General features: G+C 49.5%; 2 protein-coding genes across 5 annotated transcripts in view; one reads left to right on the top strand and one right to left on the bottom strand.

Annotated features, from left to right (window-relative positions):
• The window catches only part of KY (kyphoscoliosis peptidase), a 50,492-nt gene extending 44,776 nt beyond the window's left edge, over positions 1–5,716 (bottom strand). For 3 of the 4 annotated variants that reach the window (XM_031663751.1, XM_003895082.5, XM_009201687.4), the window contains exons 1-2: positions 4,813–5,716; positions 1,452–1,514 (exon numbers count right to left, since the gene is read on the bottom strand). In XM_031663751.1, coding sequence (XP_031519611.1) covers positions 1,452–1,514; positions 4,813–5,125 — 376 coding nt within the window. In that variant the 5' untranslated portion in view covers positions 5,126–5,716. The remainder of the gene's footprint in view (positions 1–1,451; positions 1,515–4,812) is intronic. The other variant, XM_009201688.4, reaches the window with a different exon arrangement.
• Positions 1–13,087, top strand: part of CEP63 (centrosomal protein 63) — a 177,774-nt gene extending 164,687 nt beyond the window's left edge. The window contains exon 13 of the mRNA XM_021934846.2: positions 12,739–13,087. Within this exon, the coding sequence (XP_021790538.2) occupies positions 12,739–12,786 (48 nt within the window). The 3' untranslated portion in view covers positions 12,787–13,087. The remainder of the gene's footprint in view (positions 1–12,738) is intronic.
• The last annotated feature ends 3,639 nt before the right edge of the window (positions 13,088–16,726 follow it).

The following is a 16,726-nucleotide window of genomic DNA, read 5'->3' as shown; positions in this document are numbered from 1 at the left end:
GAGTGTCAGACAACTCAGGCAAGGTATGAGAAAGCTGCAACCAACAAGGATGCTGTGCTTCTTTGCTTCCACCTGTGGCTTGCTTGCCCGCTCACCCACTCACACATGGGCCGAGCATGCATACCTTCCATGCCCTGCATGGCCATTTCTGTGGCTAACAGGTCTCTGGGGGTCTGATTCTTATTAAAATTCTCAATAGCCCATAGCAGAGTTTTGTTAGCCTTGGCGTCTACTTCAGTAGAGCTAAAGCTGGCATGTCTACCAACTGATGGCCCCTGTAGCAAGGTTACAGGGAAGCCATTGCACCCATGCGTGTCTATAGGTTAGGTCACAGAGGGGGTGGTTCCCTGGCAGTGGCAGGGTAGGGGTGGAGGGTGTGTCTTGAGGACTCCTACCAAAGGCAGGGAACATAGGAACACTCTTCACCTCCAGGGTGTCGAGACTCACCTGCAGTGCATTACAATTCCAATCATTTTCACACAGCTCCCCTGAGGGCAGTGTTCTTGGTTGTCTTTTTCACTGTTTCATTTCCAATATTTAGACTCATGCCTGGCACAAAGTAAGCACTCTAGGCATTTGTGGACAGAATGAGTGAATGAATTCACTTTTAGAACTTCATCTTTCCCTTTCATTATTGTCAGAAGGATGGTAGAACATAGCAGTTTAGTCCTATTCATCTGCAATCCTATTTCCCCATTTGTGTCATGGAGGGTGGTTCCTTTAGACTGGCATTTGATAAACCAGTCATCTGATCCCAGGGCTCACTTAGCTGGGGGCGGATGGAGTTCTCTACTGGGGTTCTGGGAGTAGAGGTTTGGTCTCTACTAGAACCCTCATGTGCCCACTGTGCAATGTCCCTGATGTTTGTCCCTGGAGGCTGGGCTAATGAACTCTAAAGGGAATAGAATAAAGCCTTTTATAGTTGGTCCCTTAGTGTTCCCAAAGAGATCCTGGGCCTGGGGTGGCAGATGCCTGGCACCAGAAAAAAGAGGCTTTGGAAGCTGACTTCTTATTGTATTTTGGGTCCAGGCCAGCAGGAAGCTATAGAACCCTTGAGTGGCATCTTCTCAGGCCTCAAGTCATACCGTCCCAAGGCAGACCACTGTCCTCTCTGCTGGGAAACATTTTCAAAACATAGATGGCTGCCTCTCATAGGAGCGCACTCAAACCTCACCATCCCAAGGGATGTTAGGTCCTCCCCTACAGCTCAGCCAGCAAACAAATGGGTGCTCAAGTTCCTGTTCTTCAGCCATAGCCTCCAGGAGAGCCTGACACCAGGGACCACTTCCCACAGTCACAGTGGTCCTAGAGGCCTGGCTGGGTCAGGAGCAGCCACTTTCTGTTCAGTGGTTAGATGTCTAGGGCCAGTCTTCAAATGAGTGAAACCCAATCCTTCCAGTTATTATTCAATGTATTAAATCCTATAGGTTGAAAGGAAAAAGAGAATTTACCGTGAAGGTCATTTCCTTCTAATTTCTGCCATCTTCGGACTCCATTTCCAATGCCTTGGAATCCTGCAAAATAACAAGTTTCTCTGAGGCGGGAGGCCCAGGGCAAAAGAGTGATGTGCCAGTTGCAGACTTATCTGGGTTATGGTAGAGCAGGTGGATCTTGGCTCTCTTGGAATCTGAGAGAGGTTACCCATGAATCAGATGCCCCTGAGGAAATGAATGCAGCTCTCAAAATTCAAAACATCTAAAAAGTGTTAAAACAGTTTTCAAGGGCAGTGGGGTTGGTTATCAGGATCATTTGGGGAGAATTTTTGTAGTAGAGATGCCCATTTTCCACTTCCACCTCTCCTCTGCATACACATGAAAGCATTATTTTAGAAGTCATTTGCTATCCATGTTGCCTGCCTATTTCTGTAAGTGATGAATCACTCACTTTTAGAGTCTTGATATAGAGTGGGAGGAGTGGGCTAAGACCGTCAATCCCAATGGGAACGGAAAATGACAGTTGCCAGTTCTCTTGGCCTCCCTTGCAGCTAGAGGGTAAACACGTATGGCCTAGCCATGGCCACTCTGATGTACCTGTGTTTCACTCTGCCTTGGGACCTGGTGATGCAACAAGGAAGGGAAGGAAAGCTCTCACTCTGGCTGCGGCTGCAAGTGGTAGCCGCAAGGTCGAGTTCCTGGCACAGCACGGGGATACGTTCTGGCAGCGGGTGCTGCTGCAATAAAATTGAGATTCTGGCGCGGAAGGAGTATTCAGGGCTCCTTGGTGGCCGAGGAGGTTTCCTCACTAGACCAGCTCTGTGGTACTGCTGATGGCACTGTTCCTGGAAGTTCAGCCTTGAGTCTTATTCTCCAGCCCTCTCAACCACTCAGGGGCCGCCACTCCCTTCTTAACACCCTTCTTTTCTGCAGAGTCCCCCATAGCCAGGGCCAGTGACTTACCACTTGGAACCCTCATGACACACCTATGGAGTAGAATACACAAATCACATAGATTTTTGGGATAAGGCCTGAAACTTCGAAGCTCATTGGGTCTTGCTGCAGGCAGCTATAGGCTATATCCTCTACTGCCGCAGGAATATATGCACTTTACTTTCTGATAGGAGTTGAGGGCTTTCAGGCACGTTTTGGAGAAGAACTGTTCTAGGGAAATGACTGGGAGGATGCCTTACAGAAATGGGAGAGAACATCTGCTGGCTCTGTAGCCCAAATTCCTAGTGATCTAGCCTGTCCACACTCTCCTTGCCTTCTTGTCCCCCTGACTCTTTTCTTCCACAAGGCCACCAGCAGAAGGGCCACTGGTTACAGATTACTCCATCCTCTTCATTGCAACAATAACTGAGCCTTGATCTTTTCTGACATGGAGTCTAGGCCCTCTTTTACATAGCCAAGGAAGATCCACTCTCCAGTGGAGGACCTGGAGTGCGGAGGAGAAAGGAGGAGATACCTGAAAGTGATCATGGGTTTGTTTTAGATCTTTGCACCCATGGGAGGCTTTGGAACAAGCTGATCTTGTTGGGCATTTTCCTCCCTTAGGCTGTTTTTTGAGGAGGGGGTCTGCAGGCTGACTTACCCTGGGGTCTCCTGAATATCATTGTTGACCACCAGGCATCAAAAGTCATGCACTTTCCCTCCTCTCTGCTCTGGTTGTGAATAAGTGACAGAGAGCTCTACACTGTCATTCATAGCATCTGTGAGAAACGGCCATCAGGAAAATATTTGGAGAAAAAGCTCAGCAGAAAGGGCCCAGCCATTAGGGGTCTTTTTTTCTCTGTCACAGTCACAAGTGTGCATCCATTAGTCTGGAGTCATGGCGAGTTTGTGCTGGGTGTTGGGCACCTCTCAGGACAGTCCTGATGCCTGGTATTTCCTGGGCTTCTCTGCATTCTTTGCCCTTTCTAGTGTCAGAGTCTTTAGAAGTGACGTGATCAGAGAGGATCGTGGGACTTGTGGGCTGACCTGGAACTAGGCCTCACCATACACTGGAGAAGGCATTCTGGACTGTGGTACATGTATTCAGAGCAGTCTCATTTCTATCAAGAAGTTGATGCCCTCTGCTGATTTTCTAACTACAAATACCCTAGACAGGCCATTTCCCCTTCTCCCAAGAGCAGGTCTGAGAACTAAAGAGCCAATGAATCCAAACAACTCCTGCTTCAGTCAGGAATCAGCCCTGAGACTAGAGTGCCTGTCAACATACTCAGCCCTCCAGATTCTGTTTCTTTCCCCTGCCTGCCTTCCCAGGAAGTCCCCAGGGCTCCGGAGGCAGCTGTAGCCTATGTGGCTGGTAGTGGCAAGGCCATCCACAGCAGCATTACTTTAGCAAGGCAGGTGGAAGGTGGATGTTCAATGCCCACAGAGGCTCTGGGGACAGAAGAACCAAGGGCAGAGCAGCAGCAGGAATTCCAAGGAGCTCCAGAGCTGGAGGGGAGGAGAGAGGCAGAAGTCATTCTCCTGCATGGACTGTCAGGCCTAACTTCTAAAGAACTGGCCCACAGTCCGCCTAGTGCATCCTCACACCAGCCTCGGAGACAGCTTGCCATCCAGGACCCTGAGGTTCTCTGGCTTTTCAGGGGCTTATTTAACCTTCCTTATCATCCATCTGCACTCTATTCACATTGTGTTCTGTCGTCTGGAGAACAGAGAGGCCCGGATCCTGCTTTCCACAATCACTCTGTAAACAGTCACTTTATTTTACCAATCTACAATTTATAAATTTACCCAGAAAATATGTAGGACAAGTAAAATTGATGGATAAGTTCAAGTGGAGACAGCAGGTTTCAAATCTTACCCTATCCAAACCTGCGTTCCTTTTACGCCTTTCATGCCTGGCATCTATAGAAGGCTAGGAGAAAGTCTCAAGAAAGGAGAAACTGAGGCTGTAAACTGTGCAGGGCCACACAGGGAGCACCCCATCTCAAAGGCTGACTCAGCACAAAGGTTTCCCAGGGTCCCCTGTGCCCTGCAGTGTGCTGTGGGAGGGGAGCAGGCCTCTGCTACCCGTGAGTGAGCTCTGAGGCTCTGGCCGCCTTCCTCCAGGGTATCTTCCAGTCTTGCTCTCCCCGTCAGGGAGTGGCTGGGAGGAAAAAGACTCCCAGGGGTGACGGAAGCACCCACAGGCCTGCACAGGGATCAAACTGGGGCAATCACGGGGCTGCGCGTTGCCACGGGACTGCGCGTTGCCACGGGACGCCGGTGCCACTGCGGGGAAGCGACGGCAGCCATGGGGGAGAGGGTCGGGCTCGCAGACCTCGTTCGGGGTAGCAATGGGCGCCCCCCGGCGGGCGGGCCCTGTGGCAAGGAGGCCGAGGTGCCGGGGGACCCGGGGACCCGGGGACCCGGGTCGGGCGCGCGTTACCTCCTCGGCGCTGCAGCAGCGCGCTCGGGTCCGCCTGCTGGTCTGAGTGCGTACCCTGTGCAGCGCGCCGCTTCTCTGAGTGCACGATCAGCAGCATGTCGATAGATACGGCGTTGATGTCCTTCTTCAGCTCCATGATGCCGCCTCCCTTCCGACCTGGGCGCCGCGGCCGCACACTAGGCTGCTTGCGCTGCAAATGGCCCCGTGCGCGCAGCTGCCCCACACGGGAGAGGGCGAGGGCGCGGGAGAGGGCGCTCCCCCGCCGCTGGAGCTGCAGGGCGCCGCGTTTCGCTGACTCTGCCAAACACGCCATTAGGGCCCTCCTGGGAGGGCGCTACCCTAATGAAGCTGTTCTAAGTCACCTTTGAAAGGAAATCCCCAGGCCCAAGCCTTGACCTGCACCGGGGCCATAGTCGGCAGAGGCGGCCGGTCCAGAGCCTCCCTCCCTGCGCCCCTGCCTCCCGCTCGGTGCACTTGAAGCGCTGGTCCTGGGCTCCAGGACTTCTCTGGCTGAGCGCTGCCTCATCCCCATGGTCTCCGGAGGGTTCCCGAGAGGGCCCGGAGCCCACCTCCCACGAGAAGCCTCTGGCAAATACAGAAATCGCACAGTGCTGTCAACATTGAGAGTAGGTTCAGGAAAAGGAAAGACAGCAAAGGGGCTCCAGATTGAATTGCAAGATGTGCAGAAATTGGTCAAGTTTTGGCCTCGACCTCCCTCGTTCCCCGGGTGGGTTTTGGAGGTTGACAGCTCTCTCCCTAGGAGGGAGTTGGGTGGGGTTTTGGAGTCAGGAGCTCCCCCCAGTTACGGCCCCTCTAGAACTTGGAACATGCCCATTGAGTATCAAGCTAACGATCCTCTTTGATCTGAAACGAAAGTCTTAAAGTCTCTGTTCCTTCTAGAAGCCTGGCTCCTGCCCTGTGGGGAAGGAGGGAGGGGGAGAGGAGGAGGCTGGGGCACAGGGAGCTGGACCTGAGAAGCCTTCTATTTTTAGCCCGGCCTGGCCTGCCCAGCCAACAGCAGCAGGGGTTTGGCTGTAGGTCTCAGGAGTGTTTACATAGGCTTCTGCCCGGTACCCCGGGGCACTAACGGCCCACCCTGCTGGGGGCGTTCCTCTAATTCGAGTTTCTACTGTTAATAAATGCCCCCCACATGGAGGCCTTTGCTCTGGGAGCCCTCCCCACATTGGAGTGTATGGACCCCACCTTGTAGCATGGCCCTGAGAGTTCCCAGATCCTCCTTGGAGGAGCCAGTGTCACATAGACTACATTCCAGTACCAGTTCCATCACTTCCTGGCTGTGTGACCTTGGACCAGCCATTTCCCCTCCATCTTCTTACCCTTATCACTGGGTTGGTAAAAATTTCTCACATGGCTCTTGTGAGAATGGCATGAATATAAGGCACCTGGTGTACAGAAAGTGGTCTTCACATGGTGGGTAATACCTTCACATGTAGGTAGGAAATACTTCACCCTTACTTCATTTTAAGGATAAGTAAAGGGACAGAGGGAGTGAGAAGTGACTGGTGGAGCAGAGAAGCAGGAGACATGTCACAGCCACACCCTGAGATTCTGAAGGTCTTCCCCCAATAACAGTGGCTCAGAGTTTGGTCGCATGTAAAGGCTGTTGTCTCATTGCATTACCAGCGCCCCCTCCCACCCTGCCCCCACCTCACCCACTGGGCATCTGATGAAAGGAGAGGTTATTGGCTTCCAGAAATGTTGAACTGGAGTCCCCAGAGAGCTGAGGCCATAGACAGACAAGTGGAGATGGGTGACTCCCAAGGCAGGTTTCCTTCTGCTAAAGTGAGTCTTGTCCTATCTGTATGTGTGCAGGTACACACACACACACACACACACCCCGGGAGGCTGGCTAACACTTGCTCTCTGTGTGGCTGGGGAAGTAAGAACTATGAATTACGCAAAGCTCTTGGGGTGTTGGAGATTGCTGAGGCAGATCTCAGGTCCCAGAGTTCCCCCAGCTACCCTGGGCCAGTCAGTGTTGCCTAACTCCTTCAAGTGTCAGGTTGTCTGAAGTGCTGAAACCAACGAGAAGCCCGTGTGCAGCACCCCTGGTTGCTGGATGGGTCTGAGTGGTGGTGATGGTGGGGGGAGCTGAAGTCTCATTTCCTTACACTTGCATTCCCATCTCCCAACCCCTGCTCTCCTGCTGGAAAGTGTCATTGCTAGGAACTCGCAAACTCTGGTGCCCCCTCCCAGAACTGCCTCTGGAGAAGGATATTCTGACCTGGGAATGGGCTGCCAGGGGTCTGGGGAGATGGTGTGGAGGCCTCATGTCTCTCTGCTATGTCTGAAGACAGCTTTGGAGCAGGGCCTCTCATCCTTGGTGCTATTGACATTTTGAGCCAGATAATTCTCTTTTGCGGAGCTTTCCCGTACACTGTGGGATGTTTAGCAGCATCCCTGGCCTCTACCCACTAGATGCCAATCACATTCACTTCCCGATTGCGACAACTTAGAATGCCTCCAGACATTGACCAATGTTTCCTTTGGAAAGAATTGCAGTGTGGACACCGCTTTGGAGCAAACTCCTGAAGTTGGAGTCACCTCAACTGCTCTGGGAGATGTTGCTGCCCCTGGATCCTGATGCTGCCTGACTCCTAGACCCTCTCCCTAGAGGTTTACCCATGGCCATCAGTCCAACAGCCCAGCTTCTGGGGCCTGCCAGGAGCATAGATGAGATGCTCTTCTTAATGCCAACTCTATTCCCATCCTTGGCCTGGGTTGACCTAGCTGCCTCCCCTCTTCCCCACTATCCATTCTTGGGCGGAGAGGGAGACACCATGGGGAAGGTGATGTGGCTGAAGGCATTTGGATAGATCAGGACAGGGGAAGGAGAGACAAGAGAAGACTGAGGTGGCTGGGATATCGTTCAAGTAGAGGCTCTGTCCCTTCTGCTCAAATCCTCCCTGCAGCTGCTCACATAGTCAATGGGACAAATGACAGAACCCCCAACCTGCAAATCTCCAGACCCAACTCTTCCTTTTTCCCTACCAAACCCACACACGCTTCAGCAAAAACCATGTCCTCTACACCCCAGACACACCATACTAGCCCCTCCATCCTGCCACTATCTTGAATAAAAAAGATGCAAGGCTCTCTGTATTCTGACCTAAATAATTCATCTGCCTCCTTGTCTTAGGATCTGACAAACCAGGGGCCTTCTCCATTCTTGAGCAAAACTTTATTTTAATCAAAATGAGTGGGAAATTCCAGGATCCAAAAAGACAAAGAGCAGTCACAATAGTTGTATTGTCACCTTTGTCAAATTCAACACTTAGACACATCCAGCTGTCAGCAGCCCTGCATCCACTCCTTTGCTAGAAGGTGAGATTTGTCAGTTGTCTGAATGGTTCTGGGCCCTGAGTTGGTTCTGCTGTTTTGGAGATGAGAAGTGTTCACCAGGGGCAGCTTCAACCTGGCAGTTGAAGCTGTCACCAGAGAGGAGTGTGTTTTGACCCTCACAGTTCCCTCAGAAGTAGTTTTGCAGGGACCATCAGTCATAACTGTTTTTACCACTCTTGGGATTCCAAGAGGCAAGTTTCTCTCTTCCCTATAGAGATAGAGTAAGTAAGCCAATGCAAGAAAGGCTTTTGGCAGGGAATTTTCTCCATTGATGATGTGGGGAAGAGGCACACAGAGAGTGGTGTGGGTTGGTGAAGAGTAACAGACCAAGTTCCAGTCTCCTAACTCCCTCAGCCTCCCCTGATATGAGTGAATCCTTACATGGGATACGGGATACCTTTCCTAGAAACCTTTCCACAGCCAGTGTAGGCTTCCCATGGCCTCTTGACCGGCCTGGCTTAGCTTGCTTCTGCTTCTGAGCCTTTGCTATTGCTATGATTTCTGCCTGGAAAACCCCTTTGGACTTCCCTGGCAAGTACAGTTTAGGCATCCCTCAGGACCCTGTGGGTAGGGTCTCATGAATGTGGTTTCACAGTTGGAGGGCGGGTATAGAAGGAACTGGAGCCATTTCCTTCCCTCTACTTTGAAGCCTTCCTGGGTACCCCAGACCTTGGAGGTTCTGGGGAATGCCAGTTCTCTGTGGTGCCTCTTTTTACAATCCCAATAGTTAATTTGGAAGCTCACCCCTGCTCTTGTCCCACACTCACCAAATTTGGAAATCATATCAATCCCCTCTGGAACAATTATACCAGGCAAACCTGTTTCCAGACACTGTCTCCCAGCAGGGTAATAGTAACAATGTACTTAACCTCTCCGAGCCTCAGTTTTCCTCATCTGTCAAGTGGGTGAGGGTGTTGCTGGGATTAAATGAGATAAGGTACTTAGCTTTGGGTAGTTATAGCTATGGCAACTTCCTGTATTCCGGTCAGACCCCCTGCTGGGTCCTGCTCTGGGGAAGGTCTCATGGATGTGGTTTCACAGTTGGAGACGGAGTATAGAAGGAAACAGAGCCATCTCTGACCTCCGCGTTGTCTTCCTTCCTATATCACTGCTCTGTGGCCACTGTTCTACAATCACAGAAAAACTCAGTGAGCCACAGAATCCATTCCTTGAAGAACTGACATCAGATCTCTGCGGCTGCAGCCTGTTTGGCAGGAGTTACGGCACAGCACAGTTCTGCTTCTTTCCCACCCCGATGACACTTGTGAACTCTCTGTGTGCATTCAGTAGGATAAACCTTTGCATCATCTCCGTTTTATAGATGAGAAAACAGAGGCTTAGAAACGTAATGTGACCTACCCAAGGTCTCACATGTGTCTTACAGGTAGCAGGGGACACCCAACCCTTGACACCCCACCCAACTCTGTATGCTCCAAAGCTCATGTGCTGAACAACACCTGCCCCCCCCTAACCTATATGACCATAACATGCCCATGAGCTGAGGCTGCATAGTGCCCAGGCCAGGGAAAAGATCAGCTGTCAGCCTGTGGGGAAGATGGTCTTAAGAATCATGATGAACACACCTTGACCCGGGGTTTCAAGACCTCTGTCTTGGAAAAATTCTTTGAGCTCAAGCCCTGAGCTGGGCTTTTGGGGACAGATTTTACAGTTTCTGTGGCATCAGTTGTTTTGGGTGGGGAGAGAACTGGTGGCAGTGGCAGTAGTGAAAAGTTGGTGGCTGGGAGCATTCAGCAGTCTTCAGGAGCAGTGAGGTAGTCCTGCCAGGGATGGAGAGGAAGGCAGAAGACTACGATTTTTGTAGACGGGAAAAGAAATTTTTGTGTTGTGATAGTTCCATACCATTCTGGGGTGAGGATGGTTACACTGTAAAGAGAGCTTTCCACCTCTGCTAGGTTTGCCATGAAGATGTTTCCCAGCACAGATGACGGCTTGTTCTTGAGACTCCACTGTGTGCAATGCCATAGGATGAAATGAAAGAGTAAATACAGGGGAGGGGCACCTGTCCTCCCAGAGAGGAGGGGCCAAGAAAGCTACATTCCCAAACAGTGTCCTTAGGGATGAATGAGTAGGAGAGAGGGACCGGGCTTTCCAGGCAAGGAGGAGCCTGGGCAGGAAACAGGAGGGGCTGGAAGGAGTGCTGGAGGTGAGAGAGAAAACGGCGTGTCTCAGGAAGTGAAACCAGGGCAGTCTGATTGGTGCTATGGTGCAGGGGAAGAGCTCTGAGAGGAGCAGAAGAGCAGCCAGGGCCAGTCTGCTGTGGGTGAAGCTTCAGCTGCCCATCTGAGCGGTGATGCTGGTCCTGGTCAGCAGGGATGGGAGAGCAGGGGCAAGGATATTCACAAGGGTGAGGGTGCAAGTCCCACGGTTGTCCTAGGCATGATCAAAACCACTGTCACTTGAGACTGGCCTTCTGGGGAAGACGCTAGGCAAGGGTGGTGATGGTATGAAGAGACAGTCAAACACCACATACAGATGCTGTGTAAGAAAAGGAGGATCTTTTGGGGTAGTGTGGGGTAGAGTGCTGGGTGAGGTGGGAACTGGGCTCAGATGGAGAGGATTGGCAGGGGAGACACAGGGCCTCCACCCAAGCTGAAGGGCCAGGCCCAGCTCAGTCCTCAGACTTAGGAGACCCCTCTGGGTGAGCTGGGTCATAAAGTCCCACAGGGCATCAGGAGACAAGAGACTGTGTCAAATTCAGGCTCATTACTAACAATTTAGAAAGTGCAAGAACTATGTAAAGAAGAAAATAAAGCCACCTAAATCCCATCATGCCACCAACTAGAGAAAATCACTTTTAAACATTTTGTTATTTACTATTTCCTTTCATTATGACTACCACATAGGGTAAAATAAATGAACATTTATTATATATAGGTGTATTAGTCTGTTTTCATGCTGCTGACAAAGACATACCTGAGACTGGGAAGAAAAAGAGGTTTAATTGGACTTATAGTTCTACATAGTTGGGGAGGCCTCAGAATTATGACAGGAGGCAAAAGCCTCTTCTTATATGGTAGCAGCGAGAGAAAATGAGGAAGAAGCAAAAGCAGAAACCCCTGATAGACCCATCAGATCTCATGAGACTTATTCACTATCGGGAGAATGGCACGGGAAAGACTGGCCCCCATGATTCAATTGCCTCCCCCTGGGCCCCTCCCACAACACATGGGAATTCTGGGAGATACAATTCAAGTTGAGATTTTGGCAGGGACGCAGCCAAACCAAATCAATAGGTGTAAAATAAAAATGAATATTTTTATTTAAAAACTATAATTGGTATTGCACCATATACAGTTTGGTATCATGATTTTTTTTTCACTGAGCTATTCATGTAATGAATAGTTTACCAAAAACTCTTCAAAAGCTAATTTAAAAGAAGATTGCTTAGTCACTTTTTATACTGACATGCCACAATCCATTTTTCTATTTTCTCATTGTTGGACTCTTAGTTTGTTTTGCATTGTCTACTTTTATAAATAATGTGATAATAAATATCTTTGACTGCATTTCTGGTTATTTCCTTAGAATAGATTCTTGGAAGTAGAATTACTGAGTCAAAGACTATGACTATTTTAAGGATTGAGAGATATATATGTATGAAATGTCAAATTACCTACCAGAAAGATTGTGCCTATTTACACTCACTAGCTGTATATGTCAACCTCTCCATACACTACCACAAACATTGAAAACTATCGGTACATCAACATTTGCCATTATGATAATTGATACATGGTAACCTTTTCTTTTTATTTTATTTATTTATTTTTTTGAGATGAAGTCTCGTTCTGTTGCCCAGGCTGGAGTGCAGTGGCACGATCTCGGCTCACTGCAACCTCTGCCTCCTGGGTTCAAGCCATTCTCCTGCCTCAGCCTCTGGAGTAGCTGGGACTACAGGTGTGCACCATCACGCCTGGCTAATTTTTTGTATTTTTAGTAGAGATGGGGTTTCACTGTGTTAGCCAGGATAGTCTCGATCTCCTGACCGTGTGATCCACCCGCCTGGGCCTCCCAAAGTGCTGGGATTACAGGCATGAGCCACTGTGCCCGGCCGATACATAGTAACCTTTTCTAATTTTCATTTTTATTACCATGGAGATTGAACAATTTTTAAGCATAAATTTACCTTGTGTGTGTGTAGTGTGTGTGCATGTGTGTGTATTTAAAAAATTCATATCCTTAGTTCTTTTTCCTACTTTAACGGCACAAATATTTAAATATTGGTTGGAAAAAAAATACTCTTCCAACCTACCTCAGATCTGTTGTATTTCGTAGCAAAGTCTATGGCAGAGTCGTGCTCATAGTTCTGATTACTTGAAGCTCTTTGAGGGCCAGGGGGCCAGGTCATGGTCTTACTCATTCCTGAATCCCCCAACACTTTGTGCCTATGTTTGTTGCACCCAGAAAGTGCTCAACAATTGTTTGAATCAAATTGGACAGAATTAATCCTCCCAGCAAGCTGAGACTTCTTCCTTTAGCCTGGAGCTAGAACTGAGCTTTCCAGAGATGTGTAGCATTTGCTCTTCTGTCTCTCTCTCATAGACCTGCAGGGAACGAAGAAGAAGGTTAAACGAGGACAAGCAGCTCTGAAGGCACCATCCTCCACGCTGACAGAACCATCTGGAGCATGAATTTGGGGAGAGCTTAGTTCTGAGACAGCGCTGCTCAGTCCCATGCAGACACCAGCCCTGCCCCCTGCCCCCATCAGAAGTCACAAGCCGTGATTCATGCTGTTAAGAGCAATTTTCATTCTTAACCTTTCTGGTGCGTCTCTTCCTGATCAGTTTGTCAGCCACTCCCTTTCTCAAAGTATTTCTGTTCATGACACCTTAATTTGCTTTCCATATTTTTTGGTCCAGAGCTCATTAAAATCTCATCCTCTTGCATATAATAATGTGCAAGTGTGGGAAGCACTGCTTTCCAAATTTTGGGTACTTTGAATTTTGGAGTCTTTACACTCCATGGCATTCTTGGCCCTTTGCTGGGGAGGGAGATGATGAAGATCAATCTGTCTCTCACCACCACTTCCAAAATATCCTGGGCAATGCCAAGAGAAGTATCCAGTGGCACATGAGAGCGCATGGAGAGATTACCTCTTTAACCTAGCCAAGTGTTGATTACCCAGCTATTGAAATGCTCCTTCATATTCCTTGACCCGCCCCTCTCTCTGACGTAAACAAGGACTCACTCCTCTGCAGGTCAGGCTTCAGAGTCTGCTCAATACCAGTCACCTCCTTCTGTGCAGAATTCTGCATTTCCATTTCCATGAATTCACGTAGTCTTCACAATTGCCCGAAGCCGGGCTGATGCCTTTAAGCCCATTTTACTGACAGAGAAAGGATTGAGAAATCGGTTCACACAGTTCCCCAGTAGCTTCCGGATAGGCCCAGTCCTCCCCCAAGCCTAATGTGCTTGCCATTCTGCACGTTTCAGTGAAAAGGCATTTTTCCAGGAGCAGGCTGAAATGTGGGCCAGCCACTCACAGGGCCCAGGCAGTGAGTGCTCCTAGTGGTGGGAGCCCCCTGAGAGAGGACCTCTCCTAGTGGTTCAAGATTGTCTGATCAGGGGGTGAGGAGGAACACAGAAAAGCGCTTTGGCGGATCTCAACAAAACCACGAGATGAGCTAAGAGCAGCCTTTTGATGATTACTGTCCACCCCCAGGGGCCTGGTGGGAGGATGTTGGTGTTCTTCCGCCCCAAGCAGGAGGAGCCCAGTGGCCTGGATCCCAGGGGGCATGCAGGAGCGTTTTCAGTGTCAGTGCAGACTCCAGCCTTGCCCGTCCCTGGGGCAGAGCTTCTAATAGGAGCCGCGGGTATTTTTAGTCTCACGTGTGCAGGCACAGGACAAGGCGAGCTGGACAGGAACAGCTAATAAGCCGTGGTCCTTATTAAATTGGAAAGGATTAAATGAGGGGAAGAGGGGGAGCCTGGTGGAACTTTTCACACGTCTCATTTTCAGAGAACTCTCTTTCCATAATTCACAGAGAAATATTGAGGTCAGGGTGATTATGCGCAGGCCTAGTAGCAGAAGCCTGAAAGTGGGGCATGTTCAAGTCCTGTGGCCTGCCGATCCCTTCCCCACAAGGCTCCGCTCTGTCCTCTGGGCAAGGAGGTTGACATGGAGGGATGAGCGGCTTTGGGGCTTGGCTGTCAAGGCTCCTGGGGTGGTGGTGGGGGCTTCGAAAAGGACTAGATTAGAAGCCAGTTCCTAATATGATCCTCAAAGCCACAGGGGATAGTTGAGTGGTATCAACTATTATCCTCAGTTCACAGATGAGGAAATAAAGGTTCGGGGAGGTGTGGGACTTGGTAAGGTCACATAGTTCAGAAGTGGCAGAGCTAGGATTCACACTCAGTGTCCTAGACAAAGGTCTATCACTATTTGCTCCCAACAACAGGCAGTTGTGTGTAAGACTCATTGTTCATTTTACTTAACTCACAAACATCTTTTTTTTTTCTATGCCAACTCTGTACCAGGAACTCTATCACTGGAATGGGGCAGTGAGGATGATACAACTTCTGCTCCCAGGGAGCTCTTGATTTAGTGAGGGCAACATAGCATCGACTCCCAGCTGAACTTTGGTGCAGTGAGTGTGCAAGCTTGCCCTGTGAGCAAAGCAGACTGGGAAGTGAAATTGGCAGCTTTCCAACCTTTGGTGTTGCGTGTGAGGACAGTCAAGGCTCCACCAGTACAGTCAATTTTCCTTCAGTATAGCCTCTTCTGAGGGTGAGAGTGGAAAGAGGGCTAGGAAGGGGCAAGTAAGTCCTCAGCCCTTTTCTGGGTCCTGTGGCTCTAAGCATTGTGATGCCTGGAGTCTACGGCAGGACTCCCTTAGTGAGGGTATGGGCAAGGCTGGAAGGCAGGTAGCACCCGGGCCCGGCTGTTGTCAACTACCCACTTCCTCACCACCCCCATCTTTGTGGTTTGAGAGCAATGGGAGAGAGAATGAAAATTGTGATTTGGGGATGAAAACATTTTAGTGAGTTTCTTGCAGCCTTCCTGCCCAGCCCAAAGCCAGATATGGCATATGTGCTTCTGTCCATCTGTTTATCCCTCCACTCTACCACATACTTGATTGAGCACTATGCTCTTTCATATCCATCCATCCACTCCATCTATTTCCATCCATCCCACTTAGCTATTCCTTCCATTGCAACCTAGACACCACTGTGCAAACCATCAGCCAAACCCACCCTTCTATACCTTCCATCTAATGTGCTTTGTCCATTCACCCATTCTTTATTCATTCAGATTCCCCCCTCCCCCATTCCCATCCAATTATGATTCCTTCATTCCATCTGTAACCAACATTATGTTCTAAGACTGTGTCTGATGTTGTGGGGACACAGATGAACAAATCTCTCTCTTGTAGTTGACCTAGAAGAGAACGTGTAGATCCACTTATGAAGATAACAATGGAATTGAAGAGGGTCCTAAGAGAAGAAACACAAAGAATCTGGATGAAGGAGAAGAGAGAGAGCTGAATGAGGAGCAATTGAAATGCTTGGCACTCTCCTTTCTGGGAAGATATTATGAAAAGAGAGAGAGAGAGAGGATAAAGGGGAAAAAGGGAAGGAAGGCAGGAAAGCTAGGCTGGAAAGCTGGAAGGCAGGAGGCAGGAAGGAAGAGAGGAAGGAAGGAAGGAGTAGGGAAAGAAGGTGCTATGGGCTGAATATTTGTGTCCCCCCCAATTCATATGTTGAGATCCTAACTCCTAAGGTGATAATATCAAGAGGTGGAGCCTTTTGGAATTGATTAAGTCGTAAGGCTGGAGCCCTCATAAATGGAATTAGTGCCCTTGTAAAAGCAGTTCAAAAAACCTCCTTTGCTCCTTCTGCTGTGTGAGAACATAGCAAGAAGGTGCCGGCTGGGCATGGTGGCTCATGCCTGTAATCCCAGCACTTTGGGGGGCCGAGGCGGGTGGATCACCTGAGGTCAGGAGTTGGAGACCAACCTAGCCAACATGGCAAAACCCTGTCTCTACTACAAACACAAAAATTAGCTGGATGTGGTGACGCACACTGGTAATCCCAGCTACCCAGGAGGCTGAGGTAGGAGAATCGCTTGAACTCAGGAGGCGGAGCTTGCAGTGAGCCGAAATCATGACATTGCACTCTAGCCTGGGAGACAGAGTGAGATTTCATCTCAAAAAAAAAAAAAAAAAAAAAAAAAGGTGCCGTCTTTGAACCAGGAAGTGTGTGCTCTCAACAGACTCAACAGACACAGAATTTGCTGCCACCTTCATCTTGGATTTCCCAGTGTCTAGAGCTGTAAGAAATAAATTTCTGTTGTCTATAAGCCACTCAGTTAATGGAGTTTTGTAATAGCAGCCCAAACGAATTAAGACAGTGGTAAAGAAGGAGGGAAAAATGTGTATTGGGTACCCACTCTATGCTGGGCCCTGTGCTAGGTGCCTTTGCAATCTTAATCATCCCAACAACCTTTTGAGGTGGTTAGTTGCCTGCATTTTAGAGATGAGGAACTGGGCTCTGAGAAGGTAGCTATTCAGCATGAATAAAACACAAAGAG

This window comes from Papio anubis, chromosome 2 (assembly GCF_008728515.1).
Source record: "Papio anubis isolate 15944 chromosome 2, Panubis1.0, whole genome shotgun sequence".
Classification (NCBI taxonomy): domain Eukaryota; kingdom Metazoa; phylum Chordata; class Mammalia; order Primates; family Cercopithecidae; genus Papio; species Papio anubis.
Note: the sequence above shows the minus strand (reverse complement) of the source record. Positions and strands in the feature narration are given on the sequence as shown.